The 24,228-nt window shown below is 68.7% G+C and overlaps 1 protein-coding gene across 1 annotated transcript in view; it reads left to right on the top strand.

Annotated features, from left to right (window-relative positions):
• Nucleotides 1–24,228, top strand: part of BRSK2 (BR serine/threonine kinase 2) — a 63,352-nt gene that overhangs the window by 36,862 nt on the left and 2,262 nt on the right. The window contains exons 2-19 of the mRNA XM_029209330.1: nucleotides 3,708–3,802; nucleotides 4,782–4,867; nucleotides 7,367–7,507; nucleotides 8,006–8,122; nucleotides 8,792–8,825; nucleotides 9,041–9,109; nucleotides 9,194–9,340; nucleotides 10,152–10,183; nucleotides 10,484–10,648; nucleotides 10,756–10,853; nucleotides 10,929–11,079; nucleotides 12,888–12,953; nucleotides 14,898–14,958; nucleotides 15,672–15,879; nucleotides 16,616–16,664; nucleotides 20,091–20,214; nucleotides 21,602–21,782; nucleotides 21,877–21,966. Of these exons, the coding sequence (XP_029065163.1) occupies nucleotides 3,708–3,802; nucleotides 4,782–4,867; nucleotides 7,367–7,507; nucleotides 8,006–8,122; nucleotides 8,792–8,825; nucleotides 9,041–9,109; nucleotides 9,194–9,340; nucleotides 10,152–10,183; nucleotides 10,484–10,648; nucleotides 10,756–10,853; nucleotides 10,929–11,079; nucleotides 12,888–12,953; nucleotides 14,898–14,958; nucleotides 15,672–15,879; nucleotides 16,616–16,664; nucleotides 20,091–20,214; nucleotides 21,602–21,782; nucleotides 21,877–21,966 (1,914 nt within the window). The remainder of the gene's footprint in view (nucleotides 1–3,707; nucleotides 3,803–4,781; nucleotides 4,868–7,366; nucleotides 7,508–8,005; nucleotides 8,123–8,791; nucleotides 8,826–9,040; nucleotides 9,110–9,193; nucleotides 9,341–10,151; nucleotides 10,184–10,483; nucleotides 10,649–10,755; nucleotides 10,854–10,928; nucleotides 11,080–12,887; nucleotides 12,954–14,897; nucleotides 14,959–15,671; nucleotides 15,880–16,615; nucleotides 16,665–20,090; nucleotides 20,215–21,601; nucleotides 21,783–21,876; nucleotides 21,967–24,228) is intronic.

The raw sequence follows: 24,228 nt of genomic DNA, 5'->3' as shown, positions 1-24,228 counted from the left end.
CCGGACCACCCTGAGAGGTCGAGAGGGGAGCCTGATGCCGCCCGCACCAAACCAGGGCCTTCCCCTCCCAGGTGGGCCTGGGCACCCACAGAGGCTCATTACTTGGGGGTGGAAACAGTGCTGGAGGCTGGCGTGCAGTTAGAGGGAGTGACCCCCCTGTGTCTGTAGGGAGGGGAGTCCTCAGGCGGCCCCGCTGACACCCCCAGTGTTGACTGCCCTGTTGGGCTACAGGGCTAAGCCTGGGGTGCAGAGGGTCCTCTTCCCCGCCACCCCACCCCCCACAGCTGCAGCAGTGTCACCTGGCCTGGACCCCTGTCCGGCCCCAACGGCAGTCTCTGGGCAGTGGAGTCTGGGCCCCCCTCTGGGGGCTCCCCACTGGGCGGTGGTCCCTCGTGCTCTGTTCACTCCTACGAGCTGGCAGCCCCCTGGGTGCAGGGCTCTCCAGCAGGGTTTTTCCCTGAAGGTACCTGACCAAGAAGAAAAGGGAGGCCAAGGATGACCAGAGAGCCGTAGGGTGAGGCGTCTGCTCAGGACCACCCCTGCCTGACCTCTGACCCCACAGGCTCGTCCAGCCACCTCCCATGCTGGACCCCTGCAGGTCTGAGAACCCCGCGGGCTGCACCTTCTGCTCCTCACCACTCCCGGGCCGCCCGGGGCCCTGGCCTCCTTCCTCCGACCAGACTGGTGCCCTGGGTTTGACGGCTAACCAGGGGCCAGCGGGGGCTGCAGAGGGCGCTGAGCCAGGCCTGGAGAGCTCCCTGCCCCCAGCACTGTGGCCGCCTCTTGGCCCTCGAGCCATAGTAGATGAGTGGAGGGGCCGGGGTGCTCGAGAGGGCCGTCCTGCTGCCCCGTGCCCTTGGCCCAGGTGCGGGGAGGTCCCGCACACTTGGGCGTCCTGGGGCGGGGTCTGCTCTCAGTTGGCGGTTCCTGGATCCCCTTGACTCTCCCAGCCGTGCTCAGGAGCCCCGGGAGGTGGGGGCCCGTGTTCGTGCACATGCGTCCTTGTGCCTGAGCCTGGGGTGTGGTGGGGAGCTCGTGGGTGGGCCTGGGGTCCTCAGGACGCCCTTGAGGAGCCCCTTCCTGCAGACAGCGCAGCACCCTCAAGCACCCGCCGGGCGGGATTGCCTCTGTTCCTCCCGCAATTATCTGTGACGCTCTGTACTTGCCTTCACTTGACATGTGCCGTATTTGCTGCAAAGGCAATAATTAGAGGTGAAATCACAATTGGAAAATGAGCCAGAGCTGTTGGAGGGTGGGATAATTAGGGCAGTCTTGGGCTTCCCTAGCAGGCCTTCCCGAGGGTGCACTCTGCTCCCCGCCTCCAGGGAAGTGGCAGGACTCCTTGGAACCCAAACATCCCACCCCAGAGGACCCCGGGGCTGCAGGAGACCAGCACAGCCAGGGCGGCCTGGAAGCTTCACCCAGGAGGGGCACCTCCATGCTGGGCTTTGAGGGGGTGTGTAGGAGTCTGTGGGCAGAGGACTTTCAGGGAAAGAGGCAGCAAGTGGAGGAAGGTGAAGGCAGGGAGATAGCCACCAGAGTTCTAGGACGCGGCCCAGGGCAGCCCCCTGCACCCCAGCCACGTGTCCTGGCCGGGGGCCCAGCCCACAGGCCCCCTAGCAGCTGTGAGGGTTTGGCAGGCTCACGCCCTGATGGCATGGGGCTCGTCCAGGGCACCTTGTCCACTGGGTCCTTTGTCCTCCTGGCCTTTCTGTGCACCAGCTGGTGATGGAGTTTCTCATCTGTGAAGTGAGGTCTCCGATGTCACATGGCCCCAACACTCTGTCAGCAGACTGGCTGCTGTGGTGGTCAGTGATGGGGGTGGTGGTAGAGACCACTTAGTTTTCCACTTCCGGAGGGTCGCCTGCATCCCTGTCCAGGTCCCTTTTGAGTTGAAGCTCACTTCCCTTTATTCCCCACGTGCCCCTGACCCCGGCCTCCTGAGGACACGCGCGTAGGGGTGTGTGTGCACGGGTGTGAGGCTCATCTGTGGGGCGTTTCTGGGCCATCTGTCCTGGGCATTAGGGACTTGTGCCCCCGGGGAGTGGCCTGGCCGCCGTTGCTGCGGCTCCTCGAGGCCTGTGCACCTTGTCTGGGGGCCTCGCCAGGCAGAAGCCTGCTTCTCACTCAGGCTGGCTCCCCTTCTGTTTCTGCGTCTGGGCCCAGACCTGCCTGGAGTCGGGGTGGAGGGGTCAGTGCCAGGCCCGGTTCCCATCCTGGAGGCTGTGGAGAGCCGTCCTGGGCCACGGCTCTGAATTACAGATGCCGGTGGCGCTCTTCCTGCTGCCCGGGGCCTGTTCTCTGTGCTCGGCTCCTGACCTGCAATCACAGGGCTCGAGCTCTGGATCAAAGGCAGTTGGGGAGAGCCCCCAGGAGCCCGCAGCCCTTCCCGGGTGGGAGCCGGGGCTCAGCGGGCCCGCCTGCGGGAGCTCTGTCCTTCCCTGAGCCAAGGAGCTTCGGGCCCCCAGGCTCAGGGCTCAGGGGTTCCACCGGGCCTGGTCCCCCGCCCCTCGTCCAGCCCCGCCTGCTGCTGCTCCCGTGTCTGGGGGGCACAGGTCATCTCCCGGCCGCCAGCGGGCTCACTGCCCACGGGGAGCAGGAAGGAGGAGGAGGCGACACTGCTGGGAGGGTGTGACTGCTCGTGGCCCCGAAGGCCTGATAAAGAGATGTGCCCCTTAGGAGAACGTGTTTTCGATGCACATGGCAAAGAATTCATTTTGCGTACAAAGCAAAGGGCTTTGCAAATTGGTAAGAGCCACCCTTCAGCAGCGTAAAAAGGGGCAAGTGCAAACCCGAGTGGTCGGAACCGTGAGACTGTGTCAAGGTCGTAACTAAAGCAGCAGCAGCAGAGTCGGCAAAGTGAATGAAACCGAGGGGCGTCCAGCGCTCCACATCCCTCAGAACCCAGGCTGCAGTGCCGTGGGGAGCAGGCCGTCCTACGCCACATCCAGGCGCCCGAATGCCAGGGGTGGCCCGAACTATGGTGGTCACCTCCGTGCCCATCGGGGAACACAGGCCGCCTCTGGGGAACGTCCAGGTCGGGCCCAGGCTTGGGAGGGGAGAGTGCAGGGCATCTCGGTCTGAGGCCACAGAAGGTCCAGCGGAGGCCAGGAGGCCAGGGGGCAGTGACCAGGACCGCGGCTCCCTGCAGCGTGGTGACGACAGCAGAGGTGAATCGGCGGAGTGTCCTGTCCCGCGGGAGATGCAAGGAGGCGGGCTGCGGGGCCGCAGCTGCCGGGGGAGGGGCCTTGGGCCTGTGCTGGTGTCCTGGGGAGAGCAGGGAGCTGGACACAGGTGTCGGGGGCACCTTGTCCAGGGGTCCGAAGGCCAAGAAGAGGGTGACGGGTGGGGGAGGGGCCTGTGGGACCTGAGGGCACCCTGGCTCCCCTGCCGAGGGGCTGAGCTCCGGCTAAGGTCTGGGGGAGGGACTCCAGGTGTCGCTGGCCGGGGAGTGAGGCCCAAGCTGGAGGGGCAGAGAGCCAGTATGTGGCGTGGGTCAGAGTGACCACACTGGGGACAGCCTCTGGCCAGCGACCAGGGAGCGTGGGAGGGCAGACGTTGGCCTGGGGTTGGCCCAAGACAGGCTGGGGGGCAGGGGCACAGGATCCCGGCGCTGAGTGAGGGGCCGGGCTTGGGTGCGGGAGGGGCCCTGCTGGTCAGGCCTGGGCGGTGGCCGGTTGGGGTCTGAGGGCTCCCCTCGCCCCCAGGCCTCGTGAAGCTGGGGATTCACTGTGTCACGTGCCAGAAGGTGGCTGTCAAGATCGTCAACCGCGAGAAGCTCAGCGAGTCTGTACTGATGAAGGTGAGCTTGGGGGCGGCTGGGGGAGGTGGGGAGGCCCAGTGGGCGGGGTGGAGCCAGGCTGCAGGTGAGCTGCCTGGGAAGGGGGTTCCTGCTGGGTCCTGCTGCCCCATCTGTTGAGAGGGCTGGCTGGCCTCAGTTTCCCCCGTTAGAATCAGGAGGAGACCCCTGTCTCTGAGGGAGAAGAGGAAGTGCGGGGTCCCAGGAGGCCTCGCAGCCCCTCTTCCTCCCCGCTCCCCCCACCTCAGCATCCCCCCAGCCCTGGTGGAGTCCGGTTCCCTTAGGGACTGAAGCAGACCCCACGCGACTGGAGGACTCCTGGGTGGGACCAGACACTCAACGGGGAGGGGCTGCCCAGGCTCTGTTCCCCGTCTGTCTGCTCATCTCTCCGAACGGCTGTCCTCTCAGCGGGCAGGGGTGAGGGGCAGAGGGGGGGCAGGAAAGCAGGTGGGCCGTGGTGGGCGCCGGCCAGTGACACAGTGAGGACCCCTCTGGCCAGTGGGGGCAGGGGGGGACCGGGTGGGCCCAGCTGGGGAACCCTGGGGGATGCGCCATGGGCTGGTTTTAAGGGGAGGTGGCGGTTGTTTGGATGGGGTGTGGGCGGTGCTGGTGGCGGCTTGGCAGATTCCCATCCTGCCTTGGCCAGCGCCCGGCTTGGGGGCGGGGTCTTACGTGTCAGTTTGGGGCGCTAAGGTCAAGATGCCACAAGATATCTGAGTGGGGAGACAGGAGCTATCTCAGTGGAAGTGGACCCGGGGGTGTAACCGGGCCCCCCCCCCCGGAGGCCTGGCAGGGACCGAGCGCAGCTGGGGGAGGGCAAGGAGGCGGCCCACGGGGGAGAGATGCCAGTGCGAGGCTGGACCTGCCCCAGGAGCCCAGCATCCCGGGGGCTCTGTGACCCCACAGCCTGGACAGGCGGGTGGGCGGCGCACGGGTGGGGGGATGAGCCTGGCCTGCCGTGACGGCGCCCCCTTCCCCGCAGGTGGAGCGGGAGATCGCCATCCTGAAGCTGATCGAGCACCCCCATGTCCTCAAGCTGCACGACGTCTATGAAAACAAAAAATATTTGTAGGTATTGCTGGGTCCGGAGAGCTGGGGGGCAGAGGGCGGCCGTCCCGGGAGGGGGTCTGCAGGACAGGCCATGGCGGTCACTGCTCCTTGACCAGGTCCAGGGCTGGCCAGCTGGGACTTGCAGAGCCACTGGCTTGAGGATGGGGCCTTGTGGGGAGCAGACTCGGGGGAAGGGGGTGTCGAGGGGCAGGAGCACCTCAGGCCCTTTCTCCCGGCCCCAGCGAGCCTCAGGACCCTGCCGCTCTGCTGGGGGCTCCCACGGACCCCGTGCCAAGCCCCTTGGAGCCCCCGTGTGCTCCCTCACGTGGGTGGGGACCCCAGGCCGGCCGACCGCACTGTCGCCACCCAGGCCCCTCACCCAGCCTGCTGTCGGGATGCTGAGCGTGGCTGACCTCCTGTCACCACCGAGGCCACTGAGGCTGGCAGACGTTTCCCCGCGTGGCCAGCCCCCCACGTCCCCCGCTGTGTGGCCTCCGCGAGCTTCCCTGGGGATGTGGGTGGCTGCTCACAGGGTCCCCTCGGGGGAGTCAGCTTTGCCGCTGCCCCGTGTGTGGCCGTAGGAAAGGCCTGGCTGCTGGGCCGCGTCCCTCAGGGAGGGGTTCTGCCAGAGCGTTCCTCGGGACGGGCAGCTGGGCGAGGGGGTGTGGGCAGGGGGCTGGCCTGGCACGGTCCCCGCAGGCCCACTGCCCCAGGGGCCCTCAAGGCCTCGAGCCCAGCCCTGACTGGGCCCCTGATGCAGGCTGGCCTTAGCCCCTGCAGCGCTGTCTCGGGCAGGGGAGGTGGGGGCAGGAAGTGGCCCTGGGGGAGCAGGGGGCCCGGGTTCAGCCCCAGCCCCTCCGACAAGCAGCGCGTGCTCTCGGGCCTCCCTCTCTTCCTGTGCCAGCCGGGGACCCAGCGCTGCATGGATGCCCAACTCTGAGTGTTTAACTGCAGATGGGATGACAAGAGCCGCCCCCCATGGGGGCCCTGGGAAGAGCAGGGCCCCGGTTACCACGGGATTGGGGGTGGGAAGCAGGTGGTGGTCCTGGGCCCCCGACATTGGTGAGCTGAAGCCGCCATCGGGACCGCCGTGAGGGCCACAGGCCCACGTGGGGACCCACCTGGCAGTGTCTTGATGACATCCATGAGTTTGGGGTATGGGTGGGTGCTGGGCAGGCCTTGCCCACCTCTGCACACAGGAGACCGGTCACACTGCCTCCTTCTGTTCAGATACTTGTGGGGGTGCCAGGCAGGGGTAGAGGCCCCCAGGAGGGGCAGGAAGCAGGGAGGGGCCCGGACAGCAGGCCAGGCGGGGGCGCAGCCGAGCAGAGGCGGGGTGACAGGATGCCGGGAGCATGGTGGACAGTGGCCGGCCTTGGTGCTGGTGGGCCCAGCGCCCTCCCGGGGGTCCCAAGGCAGCCCAGGGAGCCTGGAGGCAGGGGAGCGGGCAGGGGACCTCTGCCACCGAGGTTGGGGCACCGCTGGGCCTGTGCTGTGGCTTCCCGCTCAGGAGCAGGGCAGGTCCCCTGGGACTGGCCCCGCCTCTGCTCGAACCCCACCCAGTGTCCCCACCCTGTGTCTCCAGCCGTTTCCTCCCCCCAATCCCTCCTCTCTGCAGACAGGCTGCCCCCTCGCCCGCTCCAGCCCCTCCATTCCTGCAAGACCAGCTCCTGATACAGCCCCCCGAGGCCCACACCCTCATCCTCACCAGCCCTGGTCCCGCACATCCCCTGTCACCCACCTCCCCTCCCCAAGCCACCGCAGCCCACCAGAACCACCCCTCCCTGGCTCCCACCAGGGGCTCCTCGGGGCCTGTGCTCAGCCCTCCAGGCCCAGCTCCCCTGAGGCCCGCAGGCATCCGTGTCCATGTGTCTTGGACCACCCCCCCGCCCACCCCTAGAAACCAGCCCCTCAGATTCCACTCCAGGGAGGCTCAGCTTGGACACAGCCCACTGCTCACCGCAGAGGGGCGTGGGGTCCCCATGGAACCCGGGGCGCCGTGGGAAGCCCACGCCTCCAGCAGCTCACCCCTACCCTCCGGCATCACCCCAGCCGTGTTGAGCCAAGCTGGGGGCGTTCACCACCTGCCTCCTGGCCACACCCACCCAGTCCCTCACCCGCCCCCCTATCTTCCGAGACCAGCTGTGCCCTGTCCCCCACCCATGCCTTTTTGTGGTCTGCCCTGCTGGCCAGGGCTCCCTGAGGGCCTGAGTGTCTGATGTGTCCCCCCACTCCTGTGGGAGCCCAGCCCGGGGTGGCCAGGGAGGGCCTGGAAGGGCCAAGCCTCAGGCTCGCAAGAAGGTCAGCAACTGCAGTGCCCCTCTCGTCTTGGGGCCCAGTGTGGCCCTGCTCCTCTGGACCTGCTTCCCTGGAGGCGGGCGGGGACCCCACCCGCTGAGGGTGCCCAGTGCCGGGATGTGGTGGAGGATGGCGCCGGGATGGGATGGTGGCCCACCGCCTCTGGGCAGTGGTGCCCTGGCTGGGTGCGCCCACCCGACGCCCACCCGTCCCCCGCAGATACCTGGTGCTAGAACACGTGTCTGGTGGGGAGCTCTTCGACTACCTTGTCAAGAAGGGAAGGCTGACCCCCAAAGAGGCTAGAAAGTTCTTCCGGCAGATCATCTCTGCGCTAGACTTCTGCCACAGTCACTCCATATGGTGCGTCCCCCGCCCCTCCAGGTGCCCTGTCCCCCACCAGCTAGCCCCCGTCCCTGCAGGTGTGCCTCCCCCCACTCTTGCACTCCCCCCGTTCCCCCTGGATCAGGCAGTGTATCCTCTACTGGCCCCCCAGCCCAGGGGCATCAGAAAGCTTTCTGCCAGGTGCCCACCCAAGTCTCCTTGGTTTTTTCAGGGGTCCTGGGGTCAGGGCACCCTCGGTCTGGGGGCTCCAGGTTGGCCTCGGCCCAGAGTAGGTGTGGTGGTGGGAGCAGCGAAGGGGAACGCGACCTCAGGGAGCAAAGCAGAACTTGCCCCTTGCTGGCAGAGTCCCTGTCCTTCTATCCTGCCACCTTGAAGCCGTCTGCCCCGTAGGAGACTTCCGATTGGCTGCTGGTGACATCACCAGGCAGCGCTGCCATTGGCCTCATGTGAGGGCGGGGTTTCGGGAGGGGCGGCAGCTCCCACCCCTGTCAGCCTCAATCCCGCCTTCCTTCCCAGCCACAGGGATCTGAAACCAGAAAACCTTCTGCTGGACGAGAAGAATAACATCCGGATCGCGGACTTCGGGATGGCGTCGCTGCAGGTTGGCGACAGCCTGCTGGAGACGAGCTGCGGGTGAGCTGAGCCCCGGACCGGCTGCCGCTTCTCCATAGGCCAGGGGCTGCTGCCCCGCCCACAGCCTGGCCCTGCGGCTGCCCAGCCAGGTGGCCCCGCAGCCCCAGGGCCCCCCAGCACCCCACAGCCTGGGCTGGAGGCAGGGCCCCGGCTCTGCTCCTGGCACCGTCTCCCCGGTGCAGTGAGGGGCTGCAGGCGACCCGCCTGGCCCATTACATCCCTCGGCTCTGTGGCCAGGCTCGGAAAGGCCGGTCTTGCCCTGGGAGCTCCCTGCCGTACTTGGGAGTGAGGCTGGCGTGCCAGCTTCCTGGCTGCAAGCACTCTCATGGGGGTGCCTCACGGTCCAGCCTCTGGTGACCATCTCCTTGGGCAGGGCAGGTGGGGCCCTGGGTCCCAGGCCTGGGCCTCCCCCAGGAGCAGTCAGGGGGATTAGGTTGTGAGGGAATCGGCACCAAAGCCCTGGGGCCTCCTGGTGGGCCTGAGGATCCCACAGTGGGGCATCCGTCCCAGGCAGAGTTTGCGGTGGGGGGGAGCAGGGGGGGAGCGGGGAGGGCCCCTCCGTCTCCACCTGCTGCGGTCCTGGGGCCGGTCCAGAAGCGCAGGAGGCGGGACGGCTGGGTGCGCGGTGGGTACTGAGTCTCCTGCCCTGACTGCTGCCTTTGCCTCCAGGTCCCCCCACTATGCCTGCCCGGAGGTGATCCGGGTAAGTAGCCAACCCACCACGCGCCCCCACCCTGGTCCCTGTCCCGCCTAGGGGGCCTCCCTGCCCCGGAGATCGTGGACCCCCAGGCCGGGGCCTGGCCTCCTGTCCTTGGCGCCGCCCACGGGGCCAGCTCCTCCCAGACGCTCCCCTTGGGCCCCTCGATCCCCGGAAAGACCCCGGCCCTGCGCCCGCACCAACCCCAGTGCTGTCCGCAGGGAGAGAAGTACGATGGCCGCAAGGCAGACGTGTGGAGCTGCGGCGTGATCCTGTTCGCCCTGCTTGTGGTGAGGCTCCCCCCGCCCTCGCCCCCGCCCCCATCCCGCCCCCGCCGTCGGTCCGCCCCCGCGGTGACCCGGTCCCGCCGGCAGGGGGCGCTGCCCTTCGACGACGACAACCTGCGGCAGCTGCTGGAGAAGGTGAAGCGGGGCGTGTTCCACATGCCGCACTTCATCCCGCCCGACTGCCAGAGCCTGCTGCGCGGCATGATCGAGGTGGACGCCACGCGGCGCCTCACGGTGCGTCCCTCCTCCCCCAGAGCTCGCACCTGGGCGCACGGGCGCGGGGTGGAGGCCGCGGGCGCGCGCCCGGCGTGAACGTGCGCAGGGCCGTCCGCGCGCCAGCGCGGTCCAGGAGCGCAGAGCCACTCCGGCTGTCCGGGGCCTGCCCTGTACGCGTGAATAGTTCCTCATGACCGACTCCAGTGGCCTGGGGGTGGCCGGGGTCTGAGGGAAGCCCCAGCCAGCCGTCTCTGGCCTCCTCCGGGCTCGGCTCGTGCCAGGATGTCAGGTTCCCCCGGGGAAGGGGCAGCAGGACTGCCCAAGAGGCCGCCCTCCCCAAGCAAGCCCCCCTAGTCAGGGTGGAGGGCGGGGCTAGCCCCAGCCTCCTGCTGACACCTGCACCCAGCGCCTCCCGCACGGGTGGGCTGAGCCCTGGCTGCTAACCCCTGCTGTCCTCCCTCAGGCCTCCTGCCCTGAGCCCCAGGGGCTCCTGCTTCCCACCCCCCACCCACTCCCTCTGCCGTGCCTGCAGCCCCCACTCTCCCCAGCTCTTTGCTGTCTCTAGGGTGGCGTTTTCTCTTCCACTTGAGATAGGCAGGGTCAGGGGTGCTAGCCTGGAGCCCCGTGCTCTTCCCACTCTCCGTGGTCCCCCAACCCCTCCCCCACCTCCAGGCTCTCCCTACCCCCGGGTCCTCCTCCCTCCCTCCTCCCCTCCCCCATTCTCCTGCTCTCTCCACACTCAGGCCCCCACCTCCTTGCTCCTTCATGGCCTCCTAACGTGGCCTCTGCTCCTTCCTCGTACTAACTCCCTGTTTCTCTTTCCTTGTAGCTAGAGCACATTCAGAAACACATTTGGTATATGTAAGTAGCTTTTCCTCCCCTCATCGCCTGCTTTGCTTGCACTGTGGCCTGGAGGGCCTGCTAGGGAAGGCGGGGGGGCGGGGGAGGGGGCAGCGCAGGCTTGCCTGCAGCCTCGGGCCACCCGGCCGGCTCTTGGGGCCTCTGGGCCGGCCTGCGCTGGGCACGTGCAGGATGCAGGAGTGTACAGGGGCTGAGCACAGGGAAGGCAGCAGGATTCGGGGCCCCAGGAGGGGGCGCGGAGGGGCCTCGGGCTGGGCCAGAGGTGAGTGACTGGTGGTGGCGGTGCCCTGTCACCCACAGAGGAGGCAAGAACGAGCCCGAGCCGGAGCAGCCCATCCCCCGCAAGGTGCAGATCCGCTCGCTGCCCAGCCTGGAGGACATCGACCCCGACGTACTGGACAGCATGCACTCGCTGGGCTGCTTCCGGGACCGCAACAAGCTGCTGCAGGACCTGCTGTCCGAGGAGTGCGTCCGGGAGCCGCGCCGGGCGGGCCGTGGCGGAGTCTGTGGGTGGGGACGCCGCCCTCCGGGAACCCCCATCCACCCCTCCTGGCGCCTCTCGCCCGCTGCAGGGAGAACCAGGAGAAGATGATTTATTTCCTCCTCCTGGACCGGAAAGAAAGGTATCCGAGCCACGAGGACGAGGACCTGCCGCCCAGGAACGAGATAGGTATAAGGTCCCTGGGTGGCCCGGCCCACGCTGCCCCCTCCAGGCTGCCCGGCCCTGACCCCCATCTGCACACAGACCCTCCCCGGAAGCGCGTGGACTCCCCAATGCTGAACCGGCACGGCAAGCGGCGGCCTGAGCGCAAGTCCATGGAGGTGCTGAGCGTGACGGACGGCGGCTCCCCGGTGCCTGCGCGGCGGGCCATCGAGATGGCCCAGCACGGCCAGAGGTGCGTGCCTTCTGGGAGGGCCCAGCGCTCTGCCTCCTGGTGCCCCGGCCCAGTCAGCGACGGGGCCCCTCGCGGGCTGTGCTGGGCCCGGCCTGGCTCTTCTCTGCACCCCCAGCCCTGGGGCTGGGCTGAGGCCACGGGGCAGGGCTGGACTGCATGGGCTGCACTGGCTGCACTGAGCGGAGCTGGGCTAGACTGCCCTGGGCAGGGCAGATCTGGGCTGGGCTGGACTGAGTTGAAGTAGGTTGATCTGGGCTGAACTCTGGGCTGGGCTGGGCTGGACTGAGCTGGGCTGGACTGGCTGAGCTGAGCTGGACTGGAGTACACTGGGCTGGGCTGGGCTGAGCTGGGCAGGGCTTTGCTTTGTTGGCCTGGGTTAAACTGGGCTGGGTCAGGCCATCCTGGACAGGACTGGGCTGGGCTGGGCTGGAGTGGATTAAACTGAGCAGGTCTAAGCTGAGCTTAGCTGAGCTGCACTTAAGTGAGCTGAGCCAGGCTGCTCAGAGATGAAGCTGTGTTCAGAGCTGCAGCCCATCAGGCTTATCCCCGATGGATGCTGAGCCGTCTGGGTCACCTGTGGCAGTGCAGGGCTCAGGGACGTGGAATTCGGGGGCAGGGCGGTGGGTGAGGAGCAGGTCTGGGCTGTCCAAACAGAGTGCCCCCTGGAGGAAGGAAGGGCACCCAGGTCCTGCAGAGCCTCTGCCAACTCGGGGCTGGCTGGGCGAGACCAAGCTTTCCTGCCCAGGCAGGGGCTTCAGCCATCTGGGGACAGCCCCTTGGGCCAGGCCTCCGAGGACCCGCAGGGCTACTGGGCCCCACCATCAGGATTCAACTGGCTGCCCAGCTCACAGGCCACAGCCCCGTGGTGGTGCCAGGCCCTCCCCGGGGAAGCAGGCTGGCTCAGCCTCTGACCTGGGCTCCTGGCCTCCGGGGCCTTCCAGGCCTCCAGGCCGCGTGGCCCACCCGCCGCGGGCTCGTGCACTGGGTGGGGGGACGAGCAGCGGGAAGGTCTCTGCTGGCCGTGGTCCTGCCCTGATTGTGCCTTGTGTCCTGCTCGCTGGGGGTGCACCTCTCCCTCCAGCGGCCCGGGCGAGAGGCCACCTCTCCCCAGCCCACCTTTCCCGAGCCTTGTCCTGGCTTCCGGTCCAACACCTGCAGGGCAGCTTGAAGGCTCGCCAGCCCTCCCGGCACCAGCCACCCACACCCCGCACACCGCAGCCGCCTGGGCAGGTGCAGGCACAGGGGCAGGGGCTGGGCGTGGGAGGCCCCCTGTCGCGGCTTCTGCTTTGCCTTCCCGGCCTGGGTGCCTCGGGGGCCGGGGGTGCCCGGGGGTGGTGGGGTGGGCTCAGGTGTGAGCCATCCTTTCCCTGGCACTTCCCCACCCGCTGCTGCTTCTCAGGCTCTGCCTCCTCTCTGGCTTGGCCACTTGTTACCACAACAGGCCACACCCGCTGGGGCTGGAGGGGTCCCGGGGCTGGCGGCAGTGCTAGGCATCCTCCAAGGCCCGGCCAGGCCACCCTGCCAAGCACGTCACCGGGGCCGGGTGTGCTGTGGCCCTGGTGCTCTCCTGCCTGACCCCGCCCCTCACGTCTGTGCGCCCTGGCCTGGGGCCAGGTGGGTGGTGCCCAGCTCGGAGCCGTGTGGAGGTCTGGCCTCCTGGAAACCCCCCCCCACCACCGCGTCTGTGCGCCCTGGCCTGGGGCCAGCTGGGTGGCGCCCAGCTCGGAGCCGTGTGGAGGTCTGGCCTCCTGGACCGCCTGCTGGGGCTGCGTCAGTAACTCTCTTTTCTCGCTTTGTTCCCGCTGTAGTAAAGCAATGTTCAGTAAAAGCCTGGATATCGCTGAAGCCCACCCCCAATTCAGCAAAGAAGACAGGTATACACCCTGCCCACCCATCCCCCGCCCCCCAGTCCCAAAGACAGCGGCGGGCCTGGTGGCAGGGCTGGGCCTGAGGTGCATCTGGCCCTCTCCTCTTTGGCAAGGGAACCTTCCAGCGAGCCGGGGAAGGGCCCGGGTCAGGCTAGGCTGAGGCCCAGAATGAGGAGCGGGGCTACTGGGACGAGGCCCGTGGCCGGCCCCGAGAGGGGCCAGGAGACCCAGAGACTCTGCCTGCCCTGGGCCCCTGGGCTGCAGGCTGTGAGGTCCCTTCCGGCCGGCCCTCGCCCTGTGGTCAGTGGGCCTCCGTGGCCCTTGTTAAGCTCCCCTCCCCCAGCCCACGCGGGCCCATATCCCGCAAGGGCCAGAGTAGACGTGGCAGCCCCAGGCGGCTGCAGGCTCCTTAGGAAGGGGCAGGAGGTGTGCCGGTCCCAGGGGTCTCTGCACAGGGTCTGGCCTTCCAGAGCCCCAGCCCCGCCCCTGCAGGGTCTCCTGCCCGGCGGTGACAGTGGCGGGACCTCGCTCGCCCCCGGGCCCCCTCTGCCTCCCCCCGCACCTGCCTGCGCCTCGCCTGCTCTGCTCCGCGCCCTGGCTGCTCTCGTGCTGGCGCCGTCCTTCCTCAGCTCAGTTTCCAGGGACCGCCTGGTTAGACAGGAGGGCGTGCACGCGGCTCCCCTCTCTCTCCTGCTGCTGCTGCTCCGCTCTCCTTGCGCCGAGCAGCAAGCTCACGGCTGGCTTGTGGCCGCTGGGGTGGGTGCCAGCTGGCACCGACCAGCCCCCCAGCCCCGTTCTCAGCATCTGGAAGCTTCGGGCCCGGCTCTGAGTGCAGTCCTGGACTCGGGCAGGCTGGGTCAGGGGTGCTGAGAGGGTCAGCGCTGCCCCCCGGCTCCGGGCTGTGTCAGCTCGCGGGGTGGAAGTCGGAGGGTCATCACCATGGGGCCCCGGCCCACAGGTGCTGGGGGACCGGCCAGCGTGGGCTCAGCTCCGGCCCGAGGCCCAGGGGCCAGCTGCGGTGTGGGCAGTGTGGCCGGGCTGGCGGGTGGGTGGTGTGGACGCCCTTCACTCTTTTCTGTCCTCTTCTCTCCTGTGGCTGCCTCGACCCCTCCGGTTTCCTTGCTCTAAGGATGGCAGGTGCCGGCGCCCAGGGGTGAGCGGGCGTTTCCTTTCCCCCGAGGCCACGCGGGGTGGTGGAGCGAGGCCCCGCAGGCCTGGCCCTGCCCCGAGAGGTGTCCAGTTCCTGCCCTGAGGGGGCGGCGGCTACATGCGTGTCTCCGCTGGGCACGCTGGGCCGGTGGCCTCTCTCTGGCCAGGCCCAGGCCAGGTCTGCAGGCCAGATGGGGCCGGGGTGGACGGAGTCCTCGTCCCTGCTGACGCCCGTCCCAGGTGTTTGTGGTGTGAGCAAGGGGAGGGCCGTGGGCCTGGAGGGGCTGGGCTGGTGCCAGCTGGTGGCCCAAACGGCAGGGTGTGAGGCGCCGGGCGGAGTGCAGGACTCGGGGCCTGTGACAGCTCAGCCTCGGGGTTCAGCTGGGCTGCCTCAGGGCACCTGGGCTGGCATCGGCTCACGGGAAGCCCTGTGTCCTCTCACCCCGGGCCCCGAGAGATCCTTGCCGAGGGCTCCTCCGTGCCATCCTGGACCTGGGGCCTCGGGCCTTGGACACAGGGCACCTTCTGCGTGGGGGAAGAGGAGTCCCACGGTCTCCAGCTGCACCACTGGGGCTCTGATGGGGCCCCCAAGGGGCGGTGGGCTCTCCTGGGCCTGGTGAGAGGCGGGGTGGGGACAGCAGGACAGCCCCAGGCACGGCCAGGTGTGCCGCAGACTGGGACAGCCTCGGGGCTCTCAACCAGGGCTCCAGGCCTCCTGGAGGGTCCACCTGAGGGGAGAGGGAAGCCGAGAGCCGGAGGCCCCTTCCTGGTCTGAGCCGCCCTCTGCACCTGTGTCCCCAGGTCTAGGTCCATCAGCGGCGCTTCCTCAGGCCTCTCCACCAGCCCACTCAGCAGCCCCCGGGTAAGTGAACCCGCCCCAGCTCCGTCGGCAGCGCGCCCCCGGGTGGGGGCGGCTCGGTGGCCCCACCCCGCCTGCTGCTGGGGCCGCCCGCGTCGTGGTAGCTGCTGCTCTGTGGGCTCCGGCTGCCTCCGCTAACTGCACGTTTTTTGTTTTGTTTTGTTTGTTTTCTCGTGTGTTCTTTCGTGGCGAACGCTCCCACCCCCACGCCTGCCTGCCCCCGCTGGTCCTGCCTTGGGGTCCCCGGGTGCTGTGTGTGCATGCGGGGCGGGCGGGGCACGCGCTGGGGCCGCTTGGCTCTCGGGGGCCCGTGCGCTCTCCCTCCTGCCCTCGGCGCTGCCCTGTAGCCTGTTAGAAAGTTTGTCTTGCCTCCCCCGCCCCCTGAGCTCCCCTTTGTGGCCTGCCCCCCGGCCACCTCCGTGGAGCTCGAAGCTGGCCGGAGCGCCTCGCGGCCCGGACACGTCCTCCCTCCACAGGCCGCCCCGCGGCCCAACCCCAAGACCCAGACCTTGCCGAGCAAGGCCAAGCTGACCGACAAGCCGCTGCAGGGCACCAAGTCCAACCCGCTCCCGGCGGGCACCCAGGCCCGGCCCCTTGTTGCGGGAGGCCTCAGCCCCCAGCTGGCCCTGACCCCGGGCTCACCCACCCTGCCGGCCCCTGCCCGGCTCCCACCCACCAGGACTGAAGCCAACACCAAATCTGTCCCCACCATACAGGTGACCCCTCACCCCTCTCCGAGGGGCAGTCCCCTCCCTACCCCCAAGGGGACGCCTGTGCACACGCCCAAGGAGAGCCCGGCCGGCACGCCCAACCCCACGCCACCGTCCAGCCCCAGCGTGGGAGGGGTGCCCTGGAGGACACGGCTCAACTCCATCAAGAACAGCTTCCTGGGGTCACCCCGCTTCCACCGCCGGAAACTGCAAGGTGAGTGTGGCGGGATACGCGGGGTGGGCGGGGCTCGGGGGGGCTGGTGGCGGGGGGCCAGAGGACCACTGCCCATCCTGGCGAGCGGGGCAGGCAGGGGCCGGCTTCAGAGGGTCTTCCCCTCCCCCTTGGTGGTTTATCCTCCTGAAAGCGCTGGCGAGAGGTACCCCCAGTGTCCACGTGTCCCCAAGCCTGCCCACTGTGTGTCAAGGACCCCACAGTGCAGGGATGCCTGCCCGGCGGGTGTGGCCTTGGGACTCCTCCTGCCTCCATTGTTACCCCTTGGCCCAGTGGCCTGTTCAGGCCGGGCTGCCTGAGCCCCACAGAGGAGAGCGGGCCAGTGGGCGGGCATGGGTGGGTGTGGTGAGGAAGCCCACGGGGCTGGGGCAGTGGTAGGCAGCCTGCCCCTGTGTGCTGGGTTTCGAGGGTCAACTGGTACCTCCAGGCCACCAGGCCCCACCAGCCACCCAGCGCGGTCGATGGGCGGTGCCATCTATCCCGGGACAGCAGGGCTGGTTGGAGGCCAGAGACGGTGAGGCCCGGTTTCAGCACCAGAAGGCAGGACAGCTCCCTGTGGCCCGAGGCTCCTGCGGCCGCGGCGGAGCCGGGAGCTGACCTGTGCCTGTGGGCGCTGGAGACAGTGCCGTGGCTCCGGAGACCCCACCCGCGGCGCAGGCGCCCTGGTGGGGGAAGGGTGGAGTGGTCACCACACTCTCCCCGTCCTTCCCGTGTGCAGTTCCGACGCCCGAGGAGATGTCCAACCTGACCCCGGAGTCGTCCCCAGAGTAAGTGGCCCTGCCCGAGGTCAAGTGTGACCTGTCGCCGCCTTCTTAGTGCATGGGGGTCTGTGACGGACCCTCCCATGTGTCAGGCCGGGGGATCCACTGAGGGCTTTGGGGCGCCTCAGCGCTGGGGTCTCTGTGTCTCCACCTCGAATGCCAGGCCAGGGGGGCAGGGCCTGGGCGGTGAGGGAGCTGCTCCTCCCAGATGTGCTCAGAAGCCACAGCCTGGGGGTGCCTGGGACTGGGGGTGGCAGGGGAGAGCACTGTCCACACCTGCTGAGAGCCCCGGCCTCCACATGGGGGAGCGTGTCGGCCCCCAGCCCTTGGTGACCAGGGGTGCGGTGCCTGCAGGGGGGCCTCCACCAGGGAGGGGCGCTGGGCAGTGCTGACTGGGGCTTCCCAGGGTGAGCCCCGCCTGGAGTGTGGCCAGACACCTGGTGGCTCGTAGGGATGGAGGGTCTCAGGGAGGAGGTGAGGAGGGGCGGCCGGCAGGAACCGTGTCCAGGGCAGGGTGGCCTTGGCCAAGGTCAGGACACATCGAGCCCCCGGCTCACCGTCCTGCAAGGGCAGGAAGCAGGGCCTTGAGGCGACAGCGGGGCAGTGCTGCAGCCCAGCCAGATGTCTGGACGGGAGTCCCGTGTGTCGGGGGTGAAGACCCCAGAGAGGCGCCAGCCTTCGCTCCCCACCGCCTCGTGTGAATGTGAAGTGCGGAGTGGACACAGGGCAGGGCCCTGTCGTGACCTCACCGGCAGCCTTCGGCCCGGCAGGAGAAGCTGCCGTTACCCTGTCGTCGTGACCCCGCATGGGGCCTGTGGACACAGCAGGAGCGGGCAGGGGTGGAGCTGAAGGGCAGCCAGCCTGAAGTGTGGGGTTTCGGGATCTCCGTGATCCCACCGTTTGTCTCCCTTCAGCCACCGTTTCCTGTTGTCATCAGGAGCTCTCGCAACCACGTTTGTAACAGAATTGTTAGGTTTATCAAAAAACTCAAAAAAAAAAGCCACCCAGAGCAGCTGACGCCACCGTGCAGGTGGCCTGCAGCCTCCCCTGCCCATTCTCGAGTCCTGGAGGCCTCGTCCCCCTCCTGAGGGCCCCGGCCAGCGTCACCACCCGCTGCATGTGGCTGATGGGAAGGAGCAGACGGGTGGCCCTGGGGGGCCGCTGCACCCCCAGCACCCACTCCTCCCAAGGACGTGTTCGCCCGCCCTGAGACGTCCCCTCCACCAGCGGCCAGCAGCCTCGTGTCAGTGGAGCGTGTGCGTCCGTGTGTTCCAGAACCGGCCCGTGGGATCGTGGGGCTGGCGAGTCTGGGGACTGTAGGCTTCGCAGGCGGGAATCAGGGCGGCGTCTCCATCTCAGTGCTGAGAATCCCTTCCCCTCCAGGAGCCTCAGCCTTTGCTCTCAGGACCTTCCAAGGCCCGCCATGTCCAGAGTCTGCTCGTCACCACGTCTCAAAGTTGCTCTCAAGAAGCACACCCAACCTTTACCAAACGGGCCCAGTTGACGCCCAGACTTAATTAACTGTCACAGGCCTTCCCGGCTCATCCAGGCTGCTTGCAAACCAGACACCAAAGTATAACACGGAGCTTTTCTGTTGCTCTGTCTCTTCATCGAGGGAGGAGGGGCAGAAGCGCTCGCCGCGGGCTTCAGAGCCGCCTCCCGGCCCACGTCCTGGGCTCAGGCCGCAGTGAGGTGCTGGGGTGAGCAGCGCGGGTGGCCTGCACCCCAGAGCTCTGAGCACGCCAGCAGCCACAGAGACGGCAGGATGTGGGGAAGGAGGCGAAGGTGGCCAAGTACGGCGTGGCGTCGGGAAGGACGTGTGTCCCCGCGGCTCTGCCTCCGTCAGGTCTCTGGGGCCGGCTCCAGCCGCAAGAGCGGACGGCCTCTGTCGGCAAGCTGCCTGCTGCCGCCACATCGCCACGGGCTGGAGAGCCGGCTCTGGAAACGGGCAGGAAAAGGGAAGATGCACGGCAGGAAACAGCAGCCGTGCCTCAGACCCTGCGGCTCACGCTGCCAGCGCCGCCGGAGCAAGACACCGGGCCCGAGCGGGCCGGCCCTGGCCCCGGCCCAGCCTGAGTTGGGCGCGTCTGCCAGCAGGGCCCTCGCCGTCTCCGCACTACAGCTGCCTGGGTGACAGCGACAGTCAGCAGTCGCTCCCAACGGCACGTGGCTGGGGGTCAGGCCCCGTGCACGGCCCGGCTGGGCCCTGCTTCAGGGTGTTGGCCAGTGGTGCTCATCTCAAGGCCCAGCTGGGGCAGGATCCTCCGCCGAGCTCGTGGGGTCACGGGCAGGATTCAGGTTCCTGGCCACATGGGCCTCGCTGTCACATCCGTCCGTCCCCGCCACGTCCGTCGGCTTCGTCAAAAAGAGGTGGAGACCCGCTCGCCAGACGGAAGTCCAGCCTTTTAGAGACTGAGCTCGCAGGCGACCCCCGTCACCTTCCCCCACTCCCCGTTCTCCTGGTCAGGGGCAAGTCCCGGGCCTCGTCCACACGAGGGAGGGGCCCGCTCAGGCTGAACCCCGGAGGCAGGATGGTGGGGCCGGCCAGGGGTCTCCCCCACACTGGTGTGCGCCATAGGGCAGGGCCCCGCCGCAGAGAAGGGAGGCCCCAGAAGCAGGGCAGAGTGACGAGACCGGAGGATGATGGCGTAGAGGGCAGGGAGGCGTACACGTGACGCCCGTGAGATGAGGGGTCTCGTGGGGGAGGGCACTGCCGGCCTCGGGACCCCTGGGGTGGCCCCTGCCCTGCCTCGTACAGCGGCTGGGCCCCCAGGGGTCGAAGCGACCACTGTGTTCCAGAGTGACCTGGGCTGGGGCAGCGGGGCTGCAGATGGCCAGGTGGCTACCAGTCCCCAAGGACAGAGGGTGGTCCGCCACGGGGAGGGGCAGGTAGCACCCGGGGCCCCCAGCCCCGGCCCTCTGCACCATGTCAACCCTGTCTCTCCTGTACATACCTGTGCAGGGGTCCCTGGCCTGCCCCCCGCCCCCAACTCCTGCCCCCCACATAGCCCCAGGCGGGGCACTTTTCTCCAGGAAGCTGCAGGATTGGGGCTTAGCGAGTTACCCCGAAACATGGTGGCTTCAACAGAGAGGAGCAAGGGTGGGGGTCAGGGTGGGCTCAAGGACAGGGCACCCTACCCCCACCCTCCTTTCTTTCCTGGTGGGGTTCCGGTGGGCGCAGCCCAGGCCCGAGCAGGCAGGGGTGGTTGGGGTGAGGTGCAAGGCCGAGGGCTCTGCGATTAGCATCAGGGCTGTCGGGTGAGGGTCAGGGCAGGGCGGAGGGTGGTCAGGGTCAGGATGGCGGGTCAGGGCGGGGAGTCGGGGCCAGGGCAGGGTCTGGCTGGGACAGCAAGCTGGCCAGCAGCCCAGAGGGCGGGGCTCGGGGCTCGGCCAGCGTACCCTGACCTGCCCAGCCCTCCGCCCCGCCCCCAGGCTCGCCAAAAGGTCCTGGTTTGGGAACTTCATCAGCCTGGAGAAGGAGGAACAGGTCTTCGCGGTCATCAAGGACAAGCCGCTGAGCTCCATCAAAGCCGACATCGTCCACGCCTTCCTGTCGGTGAGCCTTGCGCCGCGCGGCTGCTGCCCCTGGGGCCCCGCCTGGGCAGGGCCAGGGCAGCAGGCACACTGTGGCCGGGAGACGGGCTGTGCACAGGCCCGGGATGGGGCGGGCCTCGGGGGGGCACGTCGCTGAGACGGGGGTGAAGCATGGGCGGCTGCGAGGCAGCTCTGAGGAGGGAACCTGAGGCCTCGACACAGAGGCGGCGGGGGGGGGGGGGGGCTCTGCTGGGTCTGGTGGATGCGCCTACGGCCTCAAGAACGGTCCTGGAGGGCTGGCTCCGTGTCCTGTGTGCCCCTGCCCACTCCCACATGCTGCCGGCCTCCTACAGTCCCTCGCCTCCCACTGGTGGCTTTTGAGGTGGGCTGTGCTTGGGCCTTGGGTGGGTTTCCATCTGTCTTTGCTGGGATCTTTGGGCGCGTGGGGCAGAAAGCCCTGAAGAGTGTCTTCCAGAGTCACTCGTGTCAGGAGGCCTCACCCGCCCTGCCCTGCGTGGGGCCTGCCTTGTGCCGGGCCCCCCGGGATCACAGGTTAGGGGTCCCTCGGCATCCCCACAGCCTAAGCCCGGGACCCCGCCTTGGTATGGGCGGGACCTGCCGGGGTGGCAGCCTCAGCCCCTCCCACACACTTGGCCAAGCGAAGTTTCCCTTAGGGCTTGGGGGCCAGCTTGGCACTCCTCCCAGAGGTCTCCAGGAACGGGAGAGCTCAGCACCAGGTGGGGACTTCGGCCTTGTGCCGGGTGTGGGCACCCTGGCCCCGCTGAGTCCCCCCAACCCTGCCACTGCAGCCTCTTCTCCTCCGGGCCCCGGGTCTGGGCCTTCCCTGGAGCCCCCCCAGGCCTCTCCTGGGACACCAAGATTTCCCCCGTGATGTGAACTCAGCCCCTTCTAACCGGCGAGCCAGCACTGTGCTCTCCCAAGCAACAGAGCCCTGTCCTGGGGGCGACCCCTCTGAGGCAAGACCGCCTCCTGGGTTTGTTTTGCCGGACATTTCCCTGGCCGCTGCGCAGCCCAATCACGCAGAGGCCCCTCGCCTGCGCCCGGGGCCGCAGACCCCGGAGCCAGCAGAGCGGCGGGCGCTGTTGTCAGCGGTGCCGGGGGCCTCAACCCCGGGGGCTCTGTCTCAATACGGGGCACGGGCTCTAGCCCCAGGCTTCGCTGCCGCCTGCGGGGCCTCCAGCTGCCCACTGGCCTCCCCGCCCGCCCCTTAGAGCCCTGCTCTGCTGCCGTGTCGCGACCCATCTGCGACCCGTGCGGAGCTCCGTCTGGCTGAGGCTCTTGGGGAGCCAGTGCTGCTGGGGCCTCGGGCGGCGGCCGGCTCCCTGTCCTCTGGGGTTTCCTCTGGCGACTCCAGACGAGGCCGCGCTCACGCCACCCACTGCCCGCAGATCCCCAGCCTCAGCCACAGCGTCATCTCCCAGACGAGCTTCCGGGCCGAGCACAAGGCAACGGGGGGCCCGGCGGTGTTCCAGAAGCCGGTCAAGTTCCAGGTGGACATCACCTACACCGAGGGCGGGGCGGCGCAGAAGGAGAACGGCGTCTACTCCGTCACGTTCACGCTCCTGTCAGGTGAGCTGCTGGCAGAGGCCGAGGGCGGGGGCTCCCGGGGGCGGGGCTCCGGGCCAGCCCTGCCCCTGCCTCACCCACCCCCCACCTCCCCCAGGCCCGAGCCGCCGCTTCAAGAGGGTCGTGGAGACCATTCAGACCCAGCTGCTGGGCACACATGAGCAGCCTTCCGCCCAGCACTTGTCAGGTGAGGGAGGGGCTCAGCTCGGGCCGCCCTGAGGGCTGGCGATGGGGTGTGGCCCCTCCGCGTGCACCCCCGGGAGCAGGGCCCTCCCGGCACAGTGGCCGGCCGTCTCTGCACACCAGGGGGGTAGGCCCAGCACGCCACACTGAAAGGCGCCTCTTGTCCACTGTAGACCCCCCCCCGCCAGCTCCGGGACTAAGCTGGGGTGCTGGGCTTAAGGGCCAGAAGGTGGCCACCAGCTACGAGAGTAGCCTCTGACGCTGGCAGGTAAGGTGTCCAGCCCCGCCGCTGGGGCAGGGAGGGGCTGCGGGCAGGTCCTCTGCGAGAGCCAGACTGGCCCCGAGGAGGCACCCTGTGCCCACCCATGTGTCCAGCGGCCACCTCCCGGCCCTGGACAGGCCCCGCAGGCCCAGCACCCAGCCGAACGGCTGGACACAGGGGCAGCCTGGCCCCAGGCCAGCGAGAGCAGGCTCCGGCAGAGCAGTGACCAAGGTGCTGCTGGGAGCCCTGCCGCCCTCAAGGGTCCCCCACGTAGCACTCTCCAGGGCTGTGGGCCTGGTGCCCACACTGGCTGGCATGTGAGGGGCTGTCCGCCACCCACCCTCCCCGTGGCGGGCAGGACACAGGGGCCCTGAGGTCCAGTCAAAGCAGGGGCTCCCCAGCTGGGCCTAGAGGGGGCCACACAGGAATGGGGCTGCCCAGGCCTGCAGGCGCCAGGGGCCCGGGAGCCTGAGGGTCTGTGCCGCTCGGCACCTGGCGGGGAGCGGCTGCAGCCCTGTGGGTGCGGGTGAGCCCCGGGGGCACGTGCATGAGCTGTTAGGGAGGGCGAGCGGCGCGCGTGCGCTCAGCGGGAGCTGGCAGCTCACCACGAGGCCTGTGTCGGGGTGTGGGGTCTGGGGAGCACAGGGTCCAGCCCAGCCCCACCTCTCAGAGCCCCCCGTGGCCAGCCGTCTGTGCTTCTGTGTAGGGTCCTAGAGGCCAGACCTGCCCCACCGTCCACCCGCCCCTGCCATCCTCATTCCATCGTCTGTGTTTCACCTGCCCCCCTTTTCTCCCCCAGCGTGTGCCTCACTGCCCTATTGGTGGGTTGGGGCTGGAGGGGCCCCGACACCCTGGCCCTGGGAGCCAGGCTGGCCCGGGGGCCGGTGCCTTTAAGGCCTCCACGTCGGAGCAGAGCAGTGCTCAGAGGGGGAAACCGAGGCTGGGGAAGGACAGAGCTTGTCCAGGGAGGCAAGCAAGGGGCCTGGTGTGCCACCCAGGGGACAGCACCCACCCCGCCCAGCGCCACGGTCCCTCTTTGCTCCTGGCCAGGCAGAGTCCCGCCCTAAGGGATACCATTCTGTCTGTCGGCGAACGTGCCCTGCTCTAGGTCCCAGGCCCAGCAGTAAGCAGGGCGGGCACGGCCCTTCTGCAGGGCCCCATCCCCGTTTTAGCCCTGGGCCCAAACCCACGTCCCTGGAGACTGTTGGGTGCCTGCCCTGGGCCAAGCCCATCTCCCCTGCCTTCCTTCAGGGAGCCCTGGGCCTGGGGAGCCCACTCCGGGACCCCAGCCCATCCCTTGGCCCCGTCCCCAGGCCTCCCCGAGGGGTCAGCCTTTCCCAACACCCTCCCCGCCATACTGGACACTCTTGTCCAGCAAGCTCAGTCCTAGAGCCACTGGAGGAGGGGGCAGAAGCGGGGGCCCCTCGGGCACCAGGCTAAGAGATCTGGTGGCCACTCCAAACCCAGCCCAGGAAGGGGAGGCCCCAGTGAGGGCCGTGAGGCAGCCGCTCTCCACCCCAGGCTCTGCTGCGTTCCCTACCCCCAGCCCTGACACTGCCAAGCCCAGCAGAGAGGGGAGAGGGTGTGCCACCGTGAGTTGAGGGGCGAGTGGGAGCCTTGCGGCCACGGGAGCCACAGAGAGCCAGGGTGAGGACACGGAGGTGGCAGTGTAGACCGCAGCCGGGGACCTGGCCCTCTCGGCTCCAAGGCGTGTGTCCTGGGCCCAGAGGACAGAAGGGAGGGCGGGCCAGGCAGGACGCTCCACTGCCCAGGAGAGGGGCCCCACTCCAGGCTGGCCCTCTGCTGAGCCCCTCCTCTCTGAGCCGCCCACGGCAGGCTCTACCCACCTGAGCCCCACCCCTTGGCCACAGCCCCTCAACCCCACTCCAGGCTCCGCCCCCTCCCCCAGGGCCTGGCCCGAGGCTGCAGGCAGCAGGCAGCATCCAGCTTGAGGTCTGAGCTGGAAGCCTTTTTCACACGTCTCCCTCCCCCCTCTCTCCGTTC

The sequence above is a fragment of the Monodon monoceros genome, unplaced genomic scaffold (genome assembly GCF_005190385.1).
Source record: "Monodon monoceros isolate NGI ecotype Baffin Bay Population unplaced genomic scaffold, NGI_Narwhal_1 Super_Scaffold_7, whole genome shotgun sequence".
Taxonomy (NCBI): domain Eukaryota; kingdom Metazoa; phylum Chordata; class Mammalia; order Artiodactyla; family Monodontidae; genus Monodon; species Monodon monoceros.
The sequence above is the reverse complement of the archived record's forward strand: the minus strand, read 5'-3'. Positions and strand labels throughout refer to the sequence as shown.